Here is an 18,726-nt window from a genome sequence, read left to right as displayed (position 1 = left end):
CCCTGGTTTTTTAAAAGAAAACACTTTTTCCCTGGCTGTGGTGGCCAAATTTTTTTTTTTTTTTAAATTTTTTTTTTTTTTTTTTTTTTTTTTTTTTTTGTGATAGTTTCCTTGATACATTATTTTGTTTAATCTAAAAATCCNAACAACTTAAAAATAATTCTGAACAACCTGAATTATTGGCTTGAAATGTGTTAAGAATGTTGAGGAATCTACACACCCCAAAAGGATCTCCTCATTCCTTTTGGGGTGTGTAGACAGATCACTAAAAATGAGGTATTCATTTCTTAGTTTATTTTGACACTAACTTATTCATGAACATTGAAACCTTTTTTTTTATTATTTTGCATCTGTACTGCACAAGAGCTGTGCATATTAGAATCCACACAATGATTGTGATTTGAGATATTGTGCATCTCTAACATCTCTACTTATTAAAGTTAAAACTGAGGGAATAGTTATGTTGTTTTCGTTGCTTCTCATTTGTCAAAAAAAAAACACTTGCTCATGAACTACGATCACTTGTTATGATCATTTGTTTGCTAACACATGTACACAATAGATTATTATGTTGCAAGTGCACAGTAATTTGACAGTAAAGATAAAGAATACTGCAGAGATAGATGTGAGCAAATGGCTATGGTGTTATTTGCTTTCATAATATAAAGCTTTTTTAATTTCAAAATAAAAGATGCAGTTCATTGTACATAATTATTCTGACTTTATGACTGGATTTTATTGCAATGAATTACACTGACTGGAAGCTAATATAAACTGACTGTATTAAAGTTTGAATGGAATTGACTGATTTGAGCTTGTAAAGTGCCTCAAAATTACCTTTGTTGTAATTTCATTTAGTTAAATTGATGTAAGCTTAATTTAATCCAGACCAGTACAGATACCGTACACTGGAGACGAATGGGAACGTTTTTCATCGTAAAGTCCCTCGAGATGTGAGTTTATGCGAGTTGGTTTTATATAAATTAGACCGAGACAACTTCTCCTGGCGTTCCAAACAATTCGGTGAAGAACAAGGAAACAGTCAGCCATTTTTAAAGACGCCACCGTACTCTGTCTAATGTACTAACCATAGGTCTTATTAAACATCCATTAACCCCTCCGTGTCATATTGTTATCGAGAGGGCCCTGGTATTGCTCATATACATGTCAAACTGAATCCCTAATGGCAGCTATTTTCAGTGGTGCTCCCGAGGTACCTTTTAAGTGACTGAGATGGGAATTTGACAGGTCTGCTTCCGTGTGGAGCTCTGATTAATGTGGCCTGTCAGGCAGCCGTGGTGGCGTCAGATGTTTTCCCCAGACTGCCTCTTCGGCAGGGAACTTTTCCCGAACACATGACATGCTAGACAGCCAGTCTTGTTTAGGAGTCTTGAGGAAGACTGAATAGGAACCAAGGGCTCCGCTTGGTCTCAGGTTGATGAGCTGAGGATTGAGGTTGGGTTTGCTGGCACCCGAGGGCTCCAGAATGGAAGTGCTACACTCATTGCGGTTCCTGTGTAAGACTTTGTTTCTTTCTCTGCTCGTCTCCAGCTTCAGCCAAGGACGGTAGGCCATCTAGTGCTGCAGGCGGAGGAGAGAGGCGAGAGAGGACATCCTTTACCAACAACCAACTGCTGGAACTGGAGAAGGAGTTCCACTTCAGCCCCTACCTGCGACGCCACTGGAGACAAGAGATGGCAGCCAGGCTGCAGCTCACCGATCGTCAGGTCAAAATCTGGTTTCAGAACCGCAGGATGAAGCTTAAGAAGGAGCAAAAGTATGGCAGGGTGACAGGTTTGTCCCAGGACTCCCTTTGCGAGCTGCACGTGGGGCTCCCAGTAGCATGTGCTGTCAGAACTTCCTTCTGCTCTTCCTTGGAATCGCACCCCATGGATCACGCAATGCTCTCTCTGTTTGACCCTGCAGACATGTCCTATCTAAACTGCATGCTTCCAGCTGTTGCGAATGGTCCACCTCCCTCATACACAACTGCAGAAGGTCATCAGAAAGTCAGCATTTCAAACTGGCTCTGAGGCCCTATAAAGGCTCTCCCTTCTGTCCTTAAACATATTTCTTCTGCTGTTCACCTTCAGCTGCTTATGAAAGACTGGAGCGATGTGTGAACAGCATCCCAGGAATGCCATCTACTTACCGCATCCATTCACTGAAACATAAAATGAAACATTTTAATTAGACTATATGAGCACATATTAATTAAAAGAGAGCAGTGCAATATTCTTTGTGTTTATAGGCACAGAAAGAAAAGACTGCATGTCTTTAAAAATTTTGCATGGAGGAGGATTTTTGAACTCGTTATACACGGCTATTCACAGCGCATCCCAAAAGTATTCATACCACTTACATTTTTTTTATGTACTTGGTTGGGATTTTACACCATTAAAGAGCAATTTGCAGTTGTGTGGCTGAAAGAAAACACCTGGTTTTCAATCTTTTTTTACATAAATTACAAACTCAATTAAATCTGATACTCCAAAATAAAATACTCCAATTTTCAGTCAAAATTAGCATATATTCAAAGTGAACAAATGAGTAATTTCATTCTGTGAAAGCCTCAGGAGTGCGTTACAGAACATCAGTGAACAATGGAGAATCTCAAAGCAAATTTAGGTTATGAAGCAATATTCCACGTTTTTGAGGATTTACAGAGCTCTGTCCAATCCATCATCTCTAGATGAAAGAGTTCAACCTTCCTGCAAACCAACCAAGACACGACCGTCCACCTAAATAGTGGACAGCGAGTCTTTATTTCAGACACAGAAAAAAGTCTGTAGTAAAAAGATAAAACAAATGAAGCTAATAATAAAAAAAGATCAAAATAAACACATAATATTGTTCACCGAGTCACAAATAAATTATGATGCCAGTGGTTCCACAATATTGAGGTAAATCTGACTGTCCTCAGTGCGGGGTTTACTAAAATTGCAATTATATTATTGCATGACACCAGATAACCTACGCATTCCCGAGTACAGCTGGATATGTGGGTATAGCCTCGTGTATATGGGTAGCACTACTTCACGTAGGCACTTTAAGTAGTAGCCTCATACCAACATTGTATGCCACATAAAGTTTCTGAATGCTGAAACAGATGGGCAGTATATAGTGAAGCACAAAATCCATGGCAAGACTTGGAAATGGTGTTCACAGATGCTCTCTGGCAGAACTTGAGCTTTGTTACAAAGATGAATGATCAGAAGTTTCAGTCTTTTTTATATGCAAAGCTGGTAGAGACAGAACCCCAAAAATCTGCTGCTGTAATTGCAGCTAAAGGTGGCTCTGCTAACTATCGACTCAGAGGAGCCTGAATACAAGTTATGTATTGTTCCATTTTAGTTCCACTGTACATAAATAAAAAAAGTGTGTGGGGTGTAACATAACAAAATGTGCAAAAGTTGAACACAAGTGTGAATACGCTTGGAAGCCCTGAAGTTACAGCAAGGAAATATTGTAGATATTAACTTTTTTTTTGCACGAAGGACATTTTGAACAACTAATACTGTTTCTTTTTTGTGTTATTTGTGTTGTTTTCCAAGCAAATTTGTTGTTTGACTATCACTAGGCGGTAGTATATTTTTTCATAGCTAACTGTTTATGTGAAGTGGTAAAATTGTGAAATGAGGAGAACATTTGTTCAAGTTTCATTAATTTGTTTATTTTATACAAGTTGTTATACATTCAGTGAGTTTCCCCATTATTTTTTGATGAATGTTTCCATACTGAACATGCTTAATAAACACATTTAGGAAAATTGTAATCATGTGCAGTGTTTACCCTGTTCATTTTTAAAGCCAAAGACTTAAAAAAAAAAAAACAGTATTTCCTAATTATGGATTCCCATGCCAAATGGAAAAAAAGGAGATGGATTATGCATTTAAATTAAACTGGGCTTGAGATTCATTGAAAACTTTACAGTATTGTGTATTCACGTTGCACAATCCTTCCTCTCTCCTGCGCCGCTGCCTCAGAGTTTCCCCCTCCATTAATCACGGAGACAAGGCAGTTTTTCCAGCGTTTCCAACCACAAGCTCAGAACCCACTGGGCACCATGACAAGATCTCATCCTGCCTCCTCCCTACTTCTCCCCGCCCTCCTCTCCTTCTCTAGTCAAACTGTAGCCCTGCAAGTTGGAGCTGGCCTCGCTCTCAGGGAACATGTTTCGCCCGTGTAGTGTGGAAGCCCTTCCAACTCGCCACAGGGCCACGAGAGACCAATGCTACCCAATCACCAATGACAACAAATTATCTCAAAGAGCATTGTGCAGTTGTTTACTGGCATCTGCTGGGCATTTATAGAGTGTGGAGTCTCAAACGCAAACTGTCATCAAATGTTTATTTTCCCCCAAATTCCAATGAGATAACAGTGTTTTTATTTGGCAAAAAGTGGGTCACGTATGCTCAAGGGTCTCCATGATTTCATAAGTCAAAGATAATAACTGTACCTGATGAAGGAGCTAACCTTCTCTTACACTCATGTAATGTGAGTCTGAGCATAAATATTGTAAACAAAACTGCACACAAATTGTGGCCATGCTGACAGTTTTATATCAGCGGCCTTACTGTGAATGAGCTGTCACGGAGGCCCACTGACAGCTCCAAAACTGGGAGCGGTAAAGCTGATCCCCACTGTCTCATCTAATGACTTCCTACTCCTGATTCATTATCAGTCCCTGGATCAGTTGTCATTTGGTAAATATTTGGCACCGGTTTGCGGTAGGTCTTTGTTGACGTTCGGGGAGCTATTTTGTGAGCTACAACTGGGTGAATATTTAAGATCAAATGAAGAAAGTCTGTATGGAAAGGTGGTGATGGGAGGAAAGCAATAAAAGCCATGCGAGAGAGAAGGTTCCGCTGTGGAAATGTGCTCACTTAAACTAAGAGACAGAAAGGCAAGGCATGATGAGGAAGACAGAGCAGACTGTGCTAGATTCCTGAAATTCTTAGATATACAGGTTGATTTATGATTCTGGTGGCTGCTGAGGCCCAAAACAGCCCTCTACCTCCTTCCTCAAACACATTCCCCTTCCAGACACTAAAAACAGGAGGATCCACACACTGGTGTGCAGTAATTCCATGTACGGGGTCAAGGGGGATCCCCAGAGGTCAAGGAAAGCCTTCACTCAAGGGCCCCAGAGTGACGAGGGACACTCTATGTCCATCTGAACATTAGGTTAGCTGGTTGTTCACACATTAGCATCTAAACTCATTATTTTCTACTTACTCACTGGACTCTGTTGACTGTTTGACTTGACATCTGTTCGCAAAGGCAAAGACCTGCTAAGCCTATGAGCCCTACATGCTGTTTTCATGATTTCTTGGCTTTGGCGATAAAATACTTGTCGTATTTGGTGATAAATGATGCCTGTTGAAGATTACCATGAAACCGGTCTTGGTTATGGTTCATTGTAAATTTTAGAGGAATTTTTGAGTAATCTTTTACTGCCTCACACAAAGCTGTTGTGAAATTGATTTGATTCTGGACATCAGAAGCATTTTGTGCATCAAAACATCTGTCTTAGCTCGCATGAAAACCAAGTATGAAACTGTTTGTTTCAATCATTAAATGGAGAACATAAACAGACATAAATGAACAGCGACACTAGTGGCCGGAGTCAATGCAAGCATCAGTGGACAATTCTAATTTTGCTGCATATGCATTTTTGTATAAAGTAGGTATTTTAGAAGCAATGTCGGGTCACGAGCTTCTCCTGCAGAATGACATTGTCTTCTGCTTTGCTGTATTTTTTTTGCCATACATCTTCAAATAAAATGCAAACTTAAAGATTGTAAACAGATTTTCCCCCAAAATCTATTAATTCTAAGAGTCATTAAGGTTGTTCTTTTTCACCGCAAGCTTCATTTATTTTCATGTTTTTGTTAGAAACCACTATTCAAATGCACTCATTTACATCACCTATTAATCTAAATGACACACTCACTTCACAATTGTTTTAAACTGGATGCACATCCTCCTTCCAAACAAACTGTTTCAACCATGTGCTCCAAGTTGGTCTTCTGTACATTTTCTTTTCTAAAACTGTTAAAAAATAATACAGTTTTAGAAAACGTTTTGTGGGTACTAACTGGGTAGCATGAACTCAGTATATATGAGGACAGCTTTAATCAAATCCCACAGGATAAAAAAAAAAAAAAAGAAATAATAAAAACGAAGCCAGCTGTGTTAGTCACAGAAATAAAGGTTTCATTTCAGGTAGAGCAATTTTATCCAATTATGAGCCAGTTAGGCACAATCCAAGTACAGAGAAACAAACAACAACAAAAAGTACTTTGTATTTATGTGTGTAAATGAGGTATTTGAAATATATGTCTTGTCCTTATTTATTTTTGCATTATAGTTAAAAATCACATTAAAATGACTAGTGATCATCACATTCTGACTTTTAACCAAATTAAACAAACATTTTAGGAACAGAGAAGAAACAAAAACGTGCAAATATTTTAGCACCTACAACCATTAATTTTGGATTTTAAAAAGATGAAAGAGAGATTCATCCATCCATTGTCTATATTCCCTTGTCCTGGTGGCCATCATTGGACAACACTTTGCTGCCCATGTGTTGTTTTTTGTTTTGTTTTGTTGAACATAAATTTTAACCAAGATGCCTTAAAAATTCAAATAATTATTAGTTTGTGTGTGCACCCCTTAATCATAAAGCTCCCTGTATCCATAAGTCATGACAAAATAAGTAAAGTAAGCAGAACTTACTGACTTTCAAAACATACTTTTTGACAAAGAACATTGTGAAACAAGAAGCCTGTAATTGTCCTTTGTCTTTATGGTATTTTCTTTTTTAACATTTTGTCTTTTTTGTAGTATTTTGTGAAACAGCAGGAGCGTCACCTCCATTTGTAAAAGATGTGCAAAACAGCCTACACAAAACTTTCAATAATTTTCCACTCCACTTCCTTGTCTCCTGTTTTATACCACCATTTTAAGAGTAATAAAATAACTAAAACATGACCTAGATTTTTTATTTTTTATTTTTTTATTTTTTTTAAAGTAGTGAAGCCTGCGTTAATGTGCTGCAGCTAACAGTAAGCATGTTTCTTTACACACAGCTCTCGATGTCGCATGCAGCTCAAGGTTGTAAATTTTTCTATTAGATTGTTTAAATTCGCTGAGGTGGCCCTTTCCTACACACCACCACAGCTGACTGGCTGACATATCTACAGAGGAGGGAAACCCCAAACTTTTATGTGGTCCCTTTAGTGGGCTTTGTTCCTTTTATGACCTGTTAACCTTCTCAGTCTTTTCCTTCCACAGCCATTACTGCTGCCCACCACTCTTGCAGGGTGCTTGTTGCTCAAGATGATTGTTAAGTACCAATTTCCTGTGTCACCTTTATGGCTTTTATTTATTTGTCTGCTCCTTCGTGTCTAACAGGAGCCCCAGCATCGCTCAGGTAGATGGATGATAACTCACCTGCTACGACTCATCCGTCTCGGAAATTTGACTTCCTGAATCTCCTACAACTGTTAATGTCATATTATGGCCCGGCATTATCAAGATCAATGGCTTTTTAAATGCTTCTCAGTTAAGGATGATCGGTGACAATAAAAAGGTAAGTTGGTGATGAAGGTGTCACAGCTGTTGGTGGGAGCCAAGCCGTGCAGGACGGAGCCGGTCGCCTTGCTGGAGAGAAGTTTTCCCTCTGAAGAACTCTGGGAAAACGAAGGAACTTGTGAGAACACATATTTTCAGCCAAATGTCACATGTTGACTAGTATCGAACAACCAGGAAATATTCAAATCCCAATGGCTTCATTATGAAGGATCTGATCAATGCGCACTTTTCGTCTGGCTTAAACTGCAAATAAATTTAAAGGGCAAGACGTCTAATGCGGACATTTGTGTCCATGTGCTGAACAGTAAACACACTCAATGCTTGTTTGAGGATAATTTTGCATGAACGCCTTCATCACTGCAGTATGACATTAAGGTGATCAACTTGTGGTTTTGATTACATTTTAGGATGCTTTCATGGTACCGCATGTACATATGCCTGCATTTTCTGGGGGTCTGGTGTCTCTAGTAATAATTACATAATAAATAATAGTAACTCTATATTATTTGTTAATAATAAGGAGTTATAAACAAAACTCCATATGTTCTCTGTGGGGTCAGAGAGGTTTCGTATCTAATGAAGTGCAGCGACACCATGGTCTTTACAGCAGGTATGGGTCATTTTGGGTTATGTGGACAGGTGCCAAACCCCACTGTGAAACAAAATTCACATCTCCATATGCTTGTCAGCAGAGGGAAGCATAAAATGCTCTAAAATTTTCCAACAGAAGGTTGTTTTGACTCTGAACCAACAGTAGCAGATGACAGAGTTCCTCAAAGCATCACTGACTATGGAAACTTCACACTGGGCGTCAAGCAGCTTGGTTTATCTCCCTCCTCTTCTCTCCCTCTAGACTCTGATTCCTCAGTTTCTAAATAAAATGATAAATGTACTTTCATCTAAAAATAGGACTCTATCACTGCAAAACAAACCTTCCTTTTTCTCTGTTTAGCTCAGATAAAATGCTTCTGATCTCATGTCTGGTTCAGGAGTGGTTGATTATGAATGTAACATTTCCCTGGACATTGCAGCTCTTGAAGCGCTGTAGTCCATTCTTTGTGAATCATACTAAAATTTTTCAATTGATTTTTGCTTCAAATTCTTGCAGCCATCTTTCAAGCTGTAGTTATCTGTATTCGTGATTCTCCTATTTTTGTCACATTTCTTTCTTCCACTCAACTTTCAGTTAATACGCTTGGATACAAAGCTTTTTTCTGCAATCAGATTCTTTACCAAGGACCTTTTATTTATCTTACTGAAGGAGTCAAATGCCAAGTCAGCAGTCTTCATTGTACTTTTGTACCCTGCTGATCTCTTTCTGTTAAAACTGATATTTTTTTAATTTATTTTCAAAGCATTAACAGAATTGAAAAGTTTGAAAAATATCAATCGGTATGTAATAAAACTCTGAGTTTTACCCTTTCAACTGAACTCAATTACAGGTATAGATTAGTTTTTCTAAAATCTTTTTATACTGATTTATTAATATCATACTGTACATGTTATTATGTTGTGCAAGTGGAAAAACATACTCATTTTGGATTTTGGGATTGTGCTTTTTTATAAGAAATAATATCTTATTTCTTACTTAACAAATATATGATAGTTTTGCACAGACTGCATGAAGCTCCAGATGCTGGTTATCAATCAATTATGTCAATTCATTTTGTCAGTAAGTCTTTAAACCACAACATTTCAGCATGTTGTCAAAAGGAGAGTCATAATGTTTAAACATTCTACTTGCCAAAAGTTGAGTCGCTGAGTTTTTGTGGCTCCAGCGGTGTTGTGAGAGCAAAAGTATTGCACTATATGCAATAATATGCAAGAGCATTAAATACACCAGTGGGTTGAAATTATTAAATCTAATAAAGCAAATCTCCTTCCTATTGTTCCAGACTTCACTTATTATTTATTTACTTACTAAACATTTTAACCATCTTTTTTGCACTCCAAATGATAAACTAAGCATGTTTAACAGCTGCAAAATTGACAACATTCAAAATAAGAATCACACACTTGATTCAACATTTCTCTAAAACTGTTTTTAACACAACGGCATCTTTATAGGGCAGGATTTATTGCGCTATTAGATAAGATTACATTAGTTTCCCCAATTGTACCTAATAAACCGACAGTTTAGTACACATTTGTTCATACAAGTGGATTATTTATAATGTAAAATGTGAAATTATAACCTTTTAAAGTGTAATAATTCTGCTTCACAGTCCAATAAATATTTTATTGCCTTCATCAAAAGCACAAGCCCAGCAAGCTGCAGCACAGAGTTAGCGCGCAAAGCTCGTCTACAAATTGGACAGCGATAAAGAAAAACAAGTGTTTTAGGAAATAAAAATTTGATGAGTTTTGCCGCGATTGTTGTTATTATTAATGTGCAGCATGGGGTTCTTTGGGACAGTGGACACAGAGGAAATAAAGCTAATTGCGCACAAACTTAAACATAAGACATTGCACATAACACCTCTTTCTTTACGCTGCCTATAATAAATGGAACTGGTGTTAAAACAGTTGTTTTACAGAGTTGTGGTTTATTAAATTCATGCTGTGCTGCAAAACATTAATTTTACTTTGGATTGCAAAGAGACTGGAAATGCGAGGCTCAGTTTTGGATTAAATGATGCACAGAAATCCCTCTGTAGGAGCTGCAGAGCTCTTCAGCAATATGTGTGGGGTTTGGCTTGTAAACACCACGCAGCTTCGGTGCCAAGCAGGAACAAACTGACACAGATGATTTGTTGTTTTCTATAAACAGCATGTAGCCCTAAAAGTTCTAAAAGATGATCAAACTAAGTCTTCTTCCTTGCGCATAGCTTCTGTTGGAAGATTCTCCTTACACCCGATAGCCTCAATCTCGCGCCGTCTCTCCATCAGTCGTTTATTATTAGCCATGATTAGTAAGCACAGCAGACAGCTGATATGCATGGCGAACAAGCAGGGGATGTTTAAGCAAGAAGGATAATATTAAAAACAACTCCTTGTCTTTCCCTGCAGCTAACACTGTGCCGTACGAGGGAGAATATTGCACAGTGAGCTGCAGTGATGAGCATTTCCTCCTGTTTCATGTTTAACCCTGCTCATTTCCCACAGTAAGAACGCCGGAAACACACAAGTGTGCACAGCAGCTCAGGGGGAAGATGACTGATGACTTGTTGTCATGATGTTTGGGATTGTGCCGACTCCGAGCCTCTTGGCTCACTGGAGCTGCAGCGCGTATATTCGGCAGGCTGCTGTGGAAGGGTCCCGGCATTAGCCAGACATTGCTTCACCGTCACACTGCTGAGCCTCTCGCGTGCACAGCAGCGCCTTTTGTCTGCGATGCCCCTTGCCATTCAGAGTAGTTGAATTGGATTTACGATGAAGCCGCGCGCACCGTGACAGATTTCATATGATTCGACGACGGAGCAAAGACAATTATTAGAATTTCCTGCTGTGAGTGGATTAATTTCCTTTGTTTTGGGGAGATATTCCCAGGACTGTGTGTGGGCGAAGCTGAACCTTTCATTTGACATCACAATTTTTCAAAAATGTCAATACTTGAAGAAAGCAGACGTGCCCTATCAATCACACAGCCATCTTTCAATGGGTCAATGTGGTTCACTTCCATCAGCCCTCACCCTTTGTCTCCCATTTCACAGTTTTCACCTGCACTGTGTCTTTTTGTCCCTACACTGTATTACAGCTCAATCACTGCGCCAGACGAGCCTTCGCTCCATAAACCCAGGGACTGATGTCTGCCATCTTCATCGCGTTTAAGCTGCGCTGCCTCCATTTACAAGTCTGGACCGCTACCGGGTTAATTCCCGGTTTTATAAGGGTCGAGGCCTGACACATGATGAGACTCGACGTTATTTCGCTGGGCTGTGTCAACAGTGGCCACAGCATCATAATGTCAGCAGGGTTCAGGCCAAGCTGAGGAGCTAATCCAAGCACGGCCGGGCTGATCCCAAGGACCTTGACTCCCTATTGACACACATCGGACCATGGACACAAAACAAATTAGCGTCAGTCAATATCCTCTCTCTCCTCCAGCATCCTGACAAAGCCACCAGGAGCTGCCATGTTTACCTCACCTGCAGTCAACAGTGGCACCGAGGCAAAGGGGGGGAGGGGGGGCTGTGGTGATTTCAGTTGGGGTGGGATTAATTGACACCAGTATAAATTGGATGGATCCGTATTATGTATAATACTTTTCCAGTTTAGGACAAAGAGCTTCATTGGGATGCATTTTTATTTGGTAATTAATGTGTCTCTTTATATTGTATTTCTCTATATCTTCTTTTCTTTATTTTTTTTCCTTTTACATTTCTTTCACTCTTTCTTACTTTGTTTCTTTCTTTCTGAAGATCTGTTTTTGATTTCTAACCCACAAACTATATCAGGCTATTTTTAGGTCAAATATTGGGAAAGTTCGAGTATTTTAATCTTGATACATGTTCCAATATCAGATCAGTCCACTTCTGGTATATGGTGAAAACTAGAAATATGTTGTTTGTTGAGGTTTGTTCCTTTTTTTGTAATTGAGAAAAAGGTTATTCTGGATCAACATATAAAAAAAAGTCCAAAAAAATGTTTTATTATCATTTCTGCCACAACACAGTTGCTATGTGAGCACCCTCCTGGCCATCCCTTATAAAGGCACCGCTGTAATAAGGATGGAAATTCCTTCTGCAAAGATAAAAAAAATATATATATTTTTTTAAATATTGTTTGCCTAAGTGTTTGCTTCATGCAGAATAAAAAGAATGCATTAATTTAATGAAAATAAGTCGTGTCTGTTGGGTTTACTGGATGGAAGCGGTTCCGAAATATCAACTAAAGATGTGTTATTGAACAAAATGTGCCCCTTATGTAAAACAAATCCTCAAATTTGCAAAACAAATATGTGACAGGAATGTAAATAGATTCCCTTCATTGTAGTATGATATAAGTATGTTATTTTAAATGTAATCTGGGGCATAAAGGGGGTATAACAGAATGAGGCTGCTGCCATTTTTTAAAATAGAAAAAAAAGAGGTTGCTAGCACTTGTTTTTATTTTTCCCCACCCTCCTCCCCCCTGCCCCCCTGCCCCCAGTCCCTTTCTGTAGCCTCTTCCCACCCCCACCTCCCTCTGCTGAAAGCCATTACAGAAATACAATTTCTAATACCTCCGCACAGGTCTTCGATCGACTGCAAACAAATTTATATTCAGGCGGTAAACAGAAAGCTGCAGAGATTTATTTATTGAGTGCGGAGGAGAGAAACAAGCGAGCGCGTGAACCCTGAGTAACCTCCGAGCTGACACGAAGATGGATCCGCGCGCCATGCAAATGCACGGAGAGAGGGGGATATATTGCACTCAGTCATTCAGCACATCGCTGCCTGTAGAATCCTATTAACTCCCACAGCTGAGACCATATTTCTGCGTTGTAAGAGTGCGGTTAGGAGTTGTTCATTACGCTGAATTATTTTGTAATTACTACAAACTTAAAATACATAGAAAATATTTGAAGATTTTATATATATATATATATATATATATATATATATATATATATATATATATATATATATATATATATATGAAGTAAATAGAACTGAGAATTTTGGATAAAATGATTCAAAAAAGGTCCAGGAAATTTGTTAGTGGTCCGAATTATTATTATTATTATTATTATTATTATTATTATTATTATTATTAGTAGTAGTAGTAGTAGTAGTAGTAGTAGTAGTAGTAGTAGTATTAATTGTAATTTCTCCTTTTATTTATTGCTCATTTCAACTTCTTTGCAAATATATCTCAAGAACAGCTGAATTGAATAAGTCGTACCAATACATACAGATTACAAGCAAGATTTTGTTAACTTACTTTTCATCAATCATGCGAGGGATTCCTGAAAACAACCAAAGTTAAATAAAACCTGTTAAAGAACAAATGCTTTAAAAGGTTGAAAGGTTGAGGGGAGAAAAACTTCAAAAATGTCTAAAATTATCAAAATGAGTTTTTTTTTTCTAAATACTAATATAAATACACTTTTAGCATATTTATCAAAAAAATATTTTGTATGTTTTAGGAATATTGTCACTTCCATTCAGTTGATTTATTTATACTGATTTGAAAGTAGGTCAGAGTTGCACTTTGAAACTCTTTCCCTTTTATTTCTGTTCCATCCAATAGCTCCTCATCATGTCTTATGTACTGGATATTATATTATATTATATTATATTATATTATATTATATTATATTATATTATATTATATTATATTATATTATATTATATTATATTATATTCATAACTATTTTTTAACATTTAATGTCAGCCCAGTGATACTACATTTTTATATAACATATAGTGATGTTCCAAAATTTTTGTCACTGTAAGCCTTGCATTATTTATTATTCCCTGCTGAAAGTGTATTCTTATTACTCTTATTATTATTATTATTATTATTATTATTATTATTATTATTATTATTATTATTATTACATAATTCTATAAAGTAAATAACTATTTTGCTGCTCTTGAACTTTTAAAATACCAGTTGCCTGACCTCTGAACCCATTACATGTCCCTTTCACATTTCACCCAGCAGTTTTTTTCCGAACAGACATCGTATAGTTTTTTTTTTCCTTTCGTTTTTTTTTCTTTTTTTTTCTTTTCCAAAAAAGAGGTAGCGCATTTACATAATCCATTAGCTGCTTCAATGTGGTCTTATATCATGCTAATTTAGCTTTGAGGGGGGAAACGGCTTTTTTTATTGTTGCCTTGATAGATAATCTTTTTTTTTTCTTTTTTTTTCTACAAAGATTTGGTCTGATGCATAACTTGATCTGAATGCTGACTGTTGATGGCGTCACCTCCTACCTGTCCGGACAGGTGAGGGGTTTGTGAAGGCCCCTTCGTGTTTGCTTATTTTCCTTTCAGGTCGTGCGCAGCTTTCTGCTCGCTCGGCCGGTTTCAACGTCGTCTTCCCCTGATGACAGAGATGTCCGGCTATTGGCCGAGAACGAGAGGGCACGTCATCTCCATCAATCAGGGGGGACTGCATGGTTCTCCTCTGAGGAATGTCCTCGCTCCCTGCACGCCCCGTCCAGCCGCCTGACCGTGTGGCTCTGGATGTAAGAGAGGCCGGGCATGAACTGCACTCCCGTCCAATGATTATGCAGGGGAAAGGTGATAATGACATCCTATCAGGAGGGGAAAGCAGCCCTCGGCTCTTTGCAAAAGAGGTCACGGTGCTGGACCCGGGCGGCAGGTCTAATCCTGAACTCGAGGTGGACGCAGCTCCTGGATTTTATTTGCCTCTGTGCGCCCCTTCGGACAGCAGTGCTGCCCCCCTTCCTCTCCCACCACAATGTGGAGCGCCAGAGAGCCTCCCTACACCGGCCTCCCCGCACTCCTCCCGCGTCACCTGGAGGTGCATGGCAAAGGGGTCGATCGCCGAGACGCATCACTGCTGCTTTGGGTCACTTGCAGAAGAAATCGGCTCCTCTTTTAACTCTGGAGCCGCGGTGGGAAGTTTGGACTGTAGTGGAGCTGCTACGGACAACAGGAGCAAAACTTTTGAGTGGATGAGGGTGAAAAGAAGTCAACATCGAACAAGTAAGTTTTTCCTAAGAGATCAATAAGCGCGTGATTATAGTATCACTCTTCCGTACACACATGACAACTCTCACTGGTAGTTGAGAACATGTTTGCTAAAGTTTTAATCTTGAAATAAAAAGCGTGAGACACGAATTTCTCTCAAAAACAAACAAACAAAACAAAACAAAACAAAACAAAAAAAACCTTGAAACTAACACCTTCAAAGTGCCTGCAGTAACTGTTCAGGATACATTTGAATATGCGCATGGTTAGTCAGTTGCGATTTCCTTAACGGTTTCATCTGAGGTTATTCATTGCTTTGCTCCACCTCCTGCTCCACGCAGCAGACTGTACAGAAAGAGGGAGGGCGAGACCCAGAGAAAGGGCCTGCTCAGCCTCAGTGTACATTCAGCCCAGAGAAGGTGATAAATTATTTACCCCGGCTCTTACTAACCAGCAGACTTTGAATAATGCAACACACCACTGCCTGTCCAGATTCACAGGAAGTTGAGTAAAACTTACTCTTGTAAGCTGGATTGCTCCCCAAGTATTGATTAGTTGTCTGTTTATAATGAAAGCCCTTGTGTATTGATTTCAGTTTGAAGCACCTTTACATGTGTCCACCTTTTTAACATAATTGCTGTCACAGATCATCATTTCATTGACTGATGAGTTCTGGGCAGAGAGCCCGAAGAAGAATACATATATTCCCCCCCACCCCACTGGCCTTAGAAATATCCAATCAGGTACTAATGTGAAGAAATGCCTGAAATTTGTGTGAGTGATGCGATCTCATATAGATCATTCACCTGATCAATAGTGTCACTTGACTGACTGGACACTGTACCTGGGTTGGGGTGTTATAAATTTTAGCTTTAAGGGATATTTACACCAGTGGTGGTCTCATGCTGCTGCACTCTTTCTGATGCTCAGCAACCAGCATTAGAACTCCTCTGAAAAGAAAAGCACAACATTTACATTTGAAATGAAAAAACAACAAAACGTATCTCCTCATAATCTTTATTGCGAGTTCTAGATTTATAACTTAGGGAGTAAAGCAGTTGATGTTGGACTTTATGAATCACTATGGATAAGAGTCGGACCAAGATTTTATGGGCCCCGAAGCAGATTTTAAATTGTGGGGCTCAATTTACAATATCTGTTAAAAGGTAGACTTATCATTTGATCTAAATCGAGTTGTGTTTGGAGTACAGCATTCCAATGAAGACCAAGAAGAGTCAGAAAGAAGGCATTAATTGTTAATTATTTATTCATTTCTTTGCAGGCACAATGTGCACAAATCATGAATCAAACTGCAGAAAATGCTAAACTAGTCAGATTAAATTCTGACTGTTAGAATGAAAGTCAAGACTAGGATTATTTTTCTCTGAGCATGATTCCTGCTTGAACATTTTTCAGTTAGACTAAACCTTTAAATTCACATAAGTGCCATGTTGTAAAGAATTTTAAATAATGTTTAATATTCTTTTGAACATAAGTACCAACTGGAAGTTTCAGAATCTCTATTTTGTGACTAATCGATTATTTTGCTCTTGCCTTGCGCCAGTTCTGATTGTGGTGTAAAATTCAAAATTTTCAACTTCCAGTTGACACAAATCAAAAGGGATGTTAGTCATTTAGCATCTTATCAACAAAACATTTTTATTTAATTATTACTGTCTGAAATATACAAACAAAAGTCAGGAAGAAAATGCTAATTTTTTGGTTATATATTAGTTTGCAGTTTCATTACTTGAAACCACCACCAACTCTTACTACACAACAGACACAAGCAGCAGAAATTATTATACTAGCATTATGAAATGTAAATAACTTTGAAACTATGAATGTTTCCCTAAATAAGATCTCAACTTCAATATGTGCCTAATTTGAAAAAAAAATAATAAAAATGAATAAAATAAATTTAAAGCTTAAAGTTTAGATTGTGAAAACATAAAATCCTATAAAAAAATTTCCCACAATTATATACTGCAAATTTGAATTTTAAAGGTCTATTATTTGTGTTAGAGGTGCAGCATCTTTAGTTATCCAAATTGGCTTGAGATTTTCTCTTAGAGTGCTTATGCCTTGGGCTGGCTCTGATTATAGTGTGCTTTTTACATTTTGAACTTTTCGCTGATATTACTCTAAATATTTTTTCACATTTTGGAACATCCTTATTAAAACTATGACAACCCTGGTGTTTCAGAACGTTCTGCCTCTGAGACACAAAATAACTCCAGGAAAAACCGTTGACCCCAATTGATTTGAACAAACATTGAGTCAATGCCCCCTTCTGGCCTAGGTAACCCAAAACTGAAGCTTTGCTTATGACTTGGGCTGGCTCTCATAACGTTATAACATTTCTATTTGGACTTCCAACTAAAATGATAAATCACTTTAGGAGTTTTATAATATACATTTGTGAATATTATTATTAAATATATGATGCACACCTTTTGTTTCTCAACTTTTAGCCTCTGAGTCAAAACACCATGAATGAACACGAAGTCAGGAAGGTGGTGGTAGCAGCTTTTTTTTAGTTTTTTAGTTTGCAGTTACACTGAAATCTAATATGGAAGAGGTAAAATCAGCAGAAATTATTTAACTAGACATTGAATTATGAGAGTTACTGCGAAACTGCAAATATTATTTTTATTCTGCATAATCTCATCAATCAAGGTTGTCTTTTTTGTTAAACCCCTACATAAATTGCGATTTTAAACTTGGAAAAATTGTAATTCTTTACAAAAAATGTAAACACTTTAAAGAATTACAGAACCACACTGTTTTTTTTTTTGTTTTTTTTTTGTTTTTTCAAATCTATTTTCTCTTGTTAACCCTTGCTGACCAGGGGGCCCCAACGTGGGGGAGTAGATTCCTTACACAGTTGACCAGCCTTGATTACAGTGTAAATTTTCTAATTTTGCCTCAAACAGACATAAATATTTATTTTGGTGCATTTAAAATGTGCTTCAAATTACATACAAATGTTTCTGTGCACATGCTAATTAAAAATATAACTTGACCAACAACATGTTTTTTTTGTTTGTTTTTTTTCAGGCTAAAACCCACAAAATTAAGTTTTCAGTGACATTTGATCCCAATTATCACAAGTAGAAGTATAAAATGTTGCTTATAAGCTTATTAAACAAAAGCATGGTAACATCAAAAACAGCCTCAACAAAACTTCTCTCACTTTTGGACAACAGGCTTCTGTCTTGTGACAACGAAGGTGACAATGTAGAAAGTGATCATCTTTAAATCGAACTTGATATATGAAAATCACCTGAAGATTATTTATGTGGTTCTTTAAAAGTTCAATTTGGAGAACATGTGATTTTAAACACTGTTGAATTGTCATACAATCCTAAAGTTAAACTTGTGAGAGTGATTTTCTTTGTAAATCAGATCATATTTTGGTCTGAAAGTCACTCTATCCTTCCGTCATAAGAGCTGCTCTTCTGAATCGAGTCTGTGTGCTTGGAAAAAAAAATAATTTTAACACCCACACAAAAAAAAAAACATGACTGTTTTTGTA

At 37.8% G+C, this 18,726-nt stretch overlaps 2 protein-coding genes across 2 annotated transcripts in view; both read left to right on the top strand.

Moving 5' to 3' along the window:
• Nucleotides 1–3,775, top strand: part of LOC106947627 (homeobox protein Hox-A3-like) — a 7,333-nt gene extending 3,558 nt beyond the window's left edge. Inside the window, exon 2 of the mRNA XM_015032765.1 lies at nt 1,552–3,775. Coding sequence (XP_014888251.1) covers nt 1,552–2,033 — 482 coding nt within the window. The 3' untranslated portion in view covers nt 2,034–3,775. The remainder of the gene's footprint in view (nt 1–1,551) is intronic.
• Nucleotides 3,776–14,665: 10,890 nt separating this feature from the next.
• The window catches only part of hoxc1a (homeobox C1a), a 9,562-nt gene continuing 5,501 nt past the window's right edge, over nt 14,666–18,726 (top strand). The window contains exon 1 of the mRNA XM_015032766.1: nt 14,666–15,203. Coding sequence (XP_014888252.1) covers nt 14,666–15,203 — 538 coding nt within the window. The remainder of the gene's footprint in view (nt 15,204–18,726) is intronic.

The sequence above is a fragment of the Poecilia latipinna genome, unplaced genomic scaffold, assembly GCF_001443285.1.
Source record: "Poecilia latipinna isolate Pla-1442-1.1 unplaced genomic scaffold, P_latipinna-1.0 Scaffold250, whole genome shotgun sequence".
Lineage (NCBI taxonomy): Eukaryota > Metazoa > Chordata > Actinopteri > Cyprinodontiformes > Poeciliidae > Poecilia > Poecilia latipinna.
Note: the sequence above shows the minus strand (reverse complement) of the source record. Positions and strands in the feature narration are given on the sequence as shown.